The sequence below is a fragment of the Oryctolagus cuniculus genome, chromosome 9 (genome assembly GCF_051225735.1).
Source record: "Oryctolagus cuniculus isolate XC-2025 breed Fujian yellow rabbit chromosome 9, ASM5122573v1, whole genome shotgun sequence".
Lineage (NCBI taxonomy): Eukaryota > Metazoa > Chordata > Mammalia > Lagomorpha > Leporidae > Oryctolagus > Oryctolagus cuniculus.
This window is the reverse complement of record NC_142875.1, coordinates 135,114,610-135,119,840: the sequence shown is the minus strand read 5'-3', so window position 1 is coordinate 135,119,840 and position 5,231 is coordinate 135,114,610. Positions and strand designations below refer to the sequence as shown.

Below are 5,231 nucleotides of genomic sequence, written 5' to 3'. Positions count from 1 at the left end.
GTAGGACAGCTGGGCCCGCCCGGGGAGGGTGACGTGGGCGAGGGGGGGAGTGGCCGGTGTCGGCGCGGCTGGACGCGAAGCCGCGATTTCGCGCACTCGGACACTCCGTGCCCGTGCGGGAAGGGGAGGGAGACGCCCGGGCCAGGTCCGCCCGGCTCGGCGGCGTGTTTTCCTCAGCTCAGTACAGGCGTAAAAAGCCGGGGAGCGGTTGCGCGTGCCCGAGGGCGAGGCTTGTTTCGGGAACTGCACCGGTGGTGAAGGCCCTGCTGTTTTCTCTCGGGGTCCTCCTGCGGGGGCGCGGGGCCCCTGGTGCTGGCGGCCGAGGCGGGGGCTCCAGGAGCTCGCTCCCCCCGTTGGCGGCCTCAGCCCTGCCTGTGAGCTCTGAGCGCAGAAGTGCAGCTGACTGGAAGATGGGGCGCAGGTTGCGCGCCCTCGCGCGGAACGGGGTGTCGCTGCGGGGAGAGCCGCGCGCACGAGACTTGCTGCTCTGCTGGGGGCCCAGCCGGACCTTCAGGCGCCCTCTTCAGTCGAGAGCCTCCACCCCCCAGGTCCGGGCGCCCTCAGCCCACCCTGCAGCCTGGGCGAGGGGCGGGGGGCACCTGAGTGCGCGCGCAGCTGCCCGTGGCCTGCGAGGCTCCCCGCACGCCGTGGCGGGATCCGCCTCGGAGCCACGTTCCGCGGGATTTTCTGCCACCCGCCTGGCCGTCGCCCTCCACTCGCCGGAGCCAGAGCCGTGGTCGGTCAGGGCCGGGCCCGCAGCTGCGCCCGGAGCCCGCTGCTCTCCGCCTCCTGCTGCAGGTGCCCCCGAGCCGCTCTGAGCGCCCCTCCAGCGCCGCCCGCCGCCCCTCTCGGGCACGCCGCGGCTTGGTTCTCCAGAAGTGGGCTACAGCCCGTTCCCGCACTGCTCCCGAACTCGCCTTTCATTTCTTCCCCCCAGCTCGGTGCGTTCGGGTGGCTCTGCCTCACTCCTTTTACCCGTTTCGAGGACGGGCACAGCCCCCTCTTGCGTTGGCCCTTCTGTTAGTGGACAAAAATGAACCCTCTTTCTTCCTCTTCACTTTTACAGTTATTTCCCACTAATTGTTCCCTGTATTCAGCCATCAGTACTAATCGCACCCCTACTGTGTCCTTAGCATTATACATAATCATAAATTATTCAGGTCCCTTAAGGGAATTCAGATTAAGAGTTAAATCATGCTACCCTATTCCTTTCTTGTTCATTGCTTCTCTGTGGTAACTGCCTCTGTGTTGCTTTTGTAGGGATTGTTACTTAAGAATGGAAGAGGATGCAGATTATATCCGATTTAGTTCTGTGTATTTCCTTAATGATCACATTGGATTTCACGGCACTATAAAAAACTCACCAAAGGACTTTATTGTTACTGAGATTGATGAACAGGGACAGTTAGTCAGTAAGCCCTTTGATGAGCTTACTACTAAAAGCCACATTGCTAAGCCACATAATTTTGCCAAAAAGCCAAAACTGGATCTTAAAAAAAATTCATCTGTTGATGATGGAAGTGAAGAAGTTGATACTTCGGCTAGGTGCTCTGATGGTGACCCAGGTGACCAATGTGATTCAGACCAGGAAGACAGCCTCAGTGGTGACACTTCTGAGTGTAAAGGAGAAACAGCTGATGCACTAAGCGCGTTTTTAGATGACAAAACAAAAGAACTCTTAAGTCAGTTCGCCCTTGAAACCAAAGAGAAGTGGAACGCTGGCACTGAGCAAGTCAGACCACCTTCTGAATTGTTCTTAGGCGTGATTTCTGGCAAAAGGCGCAGGGCTGCTTTACATAGTGCCATTACACAGAAATTTCCTTTTTTACTGACTACAACAAAAACCTGTAAAGTTGTTGTAAGACCAAATCTTAGGTATAAAGAACTCTGTGACTTGGTGTCTGAAGAAGAAGCATCTGGGTTTTTTAAATATTTGGGTGCGAAGAAAGAAAATTCCAGGTTTGCTTTTAAGCCTGATACAAACAGAGAGCGCAGAAGAGCCGTCCACCATTTTGTAAATGAAAGGTTTGGGCGCTTGTTGGAAACCGAGTCTTCTGAATTGGGTTGCTGTGACGGAGATCAGAAATTGGTGGTGACAGTAAGGTTGCGTGAAGAAGCCCACAGCCACAGGAAGAGGTCTCGGGAGAAAGTTGCACATACAGGTAATTTACTACACCATCATCGTTTTCTTGGATAAGCTTAATTACATTGACGGTTGTGTGAAGGCTGAAGTAATTTCAAATGAATTGACTAGCCATGAGAGGAATTGGAAGATGAAGCCTCTCAACTTAGGCTAAAGGTGAAAATGATCAGCCGGCGCTGCGGCTCACTAGGCTAATCCTCCGCCTTGCGGTGCCGGCACACCGGGTTCTAGGTGCCGGATTCTGTCCCGGTTGCCCCTCTTCCAGGCCAGCTCTCTGCTGTGGCCAGGGAGTGCAGTGGAGGATGGCCCAAGTGCTTGGGCCCTGCACCCCATGGGAGACCAGGATAAGTACCTGGCTCCTGCCATCGATAGGCGCGGTGCGCTGGCTGCAGCGCGCCGGCCGCGGCGGCCATTGAAGGGTGAACCAACGGCAAAGGAAGACGTTTCTCTCTGTCTCCCTCTCTTTCCATTCTGCCTGCCAAAAAAAAAAAAAAAAAAAGTAAAAATGATCCTTGTTTATGAAAGAATGGGGAACACAGACACGGGTTAGCGTAGTCACAGAGGTGTAAAGTTGAAGTAGTTATTTTGTGTGAAATAAGTTTTGTTGACAGTGAATGCCTATTTCATATTTTGAAAACCACCCAAATTAACATGAAGTACTTGGAGAGAAGAAAGGTATGTTTGCATTAATACCTTGTAGTCTGGTCTCCCCAAGATAGGAAACCTGACAGCTTGCCTCTTTCAGTCTTCTGAAAGATGAGTTCAGAGTTCAGTTTGCATTGTAAGCACTAAAGGGTCTTTGGAAAGCTGGGGTTTCTGAGTACCATTTCCAGTTTCTGATTCAGGAGGATTGAGGTGGGGCTTTCACAGATATTCAGGCATTGCTTTCTGTACTGATCTGGGGACTGCGTTTTGAGAATCACTGGTTGTGGTGCTGTGGCTCACTTGGTTAATCCTCCGCCTGCACTGCTGGCATCCCATATGGATGCCGGGTTTTAGTCCTGCTTGCCCCTCTTCCAGTCCAGCTCTCTGCTGTGGCATGGGAGGGCAGTGGAGGATGGCCCAAGTGCTGGGGCCCTGCACCCACATGGGAGACCAGGAGGATGCACCTAGCTCCTGGCTTTGGATCGGTGTAGCTGCGGTCATAGTGGCCATTTGCGGGGTGAACCAACGGAAGGAAGACCTTTCTCTCTGTCTCTCTCTCTCTAACTCTAGATGCCAAATTAAAAAAAAAAATCACTGGTTTAGTAAATCCTAGCATGGAGGGAACCGATGAACTCATACCATGCAAGTCCAGGTTTAATCGGCCTGTATATGGTACTGGGAAGAATAGGAGGAGTTTCTTTAACTTTTTTTTTTTTTTTTTTTAACAATTATTGTGTTTATTTGAAAGGCAGAGTGACAGAGAAAAACTTCGATCTGCTAGCTAACACTTCAGATGGCTGCAGTGACCAGGTCAGGGCCAAGCCTAAGCCAGGATCTTGGAACCCCCATCTGGATCTCCCATATGGGTGTCAAGGGGCCATGGACTTGGGCCATCTTCTGCTGCATTCCCAAGCACTTTAGCAGGGTGCTAGATTGGACACAGAGCAGCCAGGACTCAAACTGGAGGTTTTATATGGTATGCCTATGTCTCAAGTGGCGGCTTAACCTGCTGCACCTCTGCACCGGCCTGGGATGGGAATAGTTTCAGATGGCTGCTTTTGTTTACTAAGTCAGGAGAAGACCAGCAGAACACTGCACGGGGCATGTGCCATTTAAGCAGGGTAGTGCTTGTAGGTTTCTGGTGCAAATGAAAAGATTCCTGACTTTGGAGCTGTGTGAATTTATTTTGCATTTATGACTTTAGTTCATAAAAAGGCTTATGAAATGTTTACTGTCTTTAAGACTTGATTTCCACAAATGCGAAAATAGGAAAAATAATACTATGGCGAATTACTTAACAATCAGTAAGCTTTTGTTGTGCTTTAAAAGTAGAGTAATAACAAAACCCAACTGATAATGAGTTCTAAAAGTTGAATGGACTAAAGAATTTTTTTAGTATATAACAATTACATTTAGCATCCTTTTCCTTCCTGGCAACTTTTGTCTCATTGTTTGACTTGCCTTTCTCCATGAGAAAGCTGTTGCTACAGGACTTGGCTCATTAGGCCTGCAATAAATGTGAGTGGAAGGCCGGTGCTGAGGCTCAATAGGCTAATCCTCCGCTTGAGGCACCGGCACACCAGGTTCTAGTCCCGGTCGGGGCGCCGGATTCTGTCCTGGTTGCCCCTCTTCCAGGCCAGCTCTCTGCTGTGGCCAGGGAGTGCAGTGGAGGATGGCCCAAGTGCTTAGGCCCTGCACCCCATGGGAGACCAGGAGAAGCACCTGGCTCCTGCCTTCGGATCAGCGCGGTGCGCCGGCCGTGATGGCCCTTGGAGGGTGAACCAACGGCAAAGGAAGACCTTTCTCTCTCACTGTCCACTCTGCCTATCAAAAAAATAAAAATAAATGTGAGTGGAGAAATGTATTAGCATTACATGCAAGGAAAAAAATCACTGCTAAGTGAGTTACGCAATTTTAGGAGGTCTTGTTATATATATATATAATTTTTTATACATAAATATATGTATTTTTCAAAGATTTATTTATTTATTTGAAAGGCAGGGTTACAGAGAGAGGGAGAGACAGAAAGATCTTTGATCTGCTGGTTGACTGCCCAAATGGCCACAATGGCTGGGGCTGGGGCAAGCCAAAACCAGGAGCTACCATGTGGGTACAGGGGCCCAAGCACTTGGGCCATCTTCTATTGCTTTCCCAGGCCGTTAACAGGGAGCTGGATTGGAAATACAGCATATGGGATGGGCAGCTAGACCATAGCATTGGTCCCAGAATTTCCTTTTTTAAAAAAGAAAAAAAAAACCTATTTCATAGACTTAATATAGGCGCATAGAAGTACGTGCAACACACATACACAGAGGGAGAGGGAGATATCTTTCATTTGCTGATTCACTTCCCAAATGCCTGCAACAACCAGAGCTGGCCTAACTCAGAAATCTTGATTTCTCTTCTTTTCTTTTCTTTTTCTTTTTTTTTTTTTAATTTGACA

The 5,231-nt window shown here is 50.0% G+C and overlaps 1 protein-coding gene across 16 annotated transcripts in view; it reads left to right on the top strand.

Annotated features, from left to right (window-relative positions):
* Positions 1-5,231, top strand: part of PUS7L (pseudouridine synthase 7 like) — a 69,008-nt gene that overhangs the window by 637 nt on the left and 63,140 nt on the right. For 14 of the 16 annotated variants that reach the window (XR_016213205.1, XR_016213206.1, XR_016213199.1 and 11 more), the window contains exon 2: positions 1,261-2,162. Coding sequence is in view for 5 of the 16 variants with exons in the window: in XM_008259377.5 (XP_008257599.4) it covers positions 1,277-2,162 (886 nt within the window). In the remaining 11 variants the exon portion in view is untranslated. Of the gene's footprint in view, positions 1-51; positions 549-860; positions 942-1,260; positions 2,163-5,231 lie in introns of those variants that run through there. The other 2 variants (XM_008259374.5, XM_002712650.6) reach the window with 2 other exon arrangements.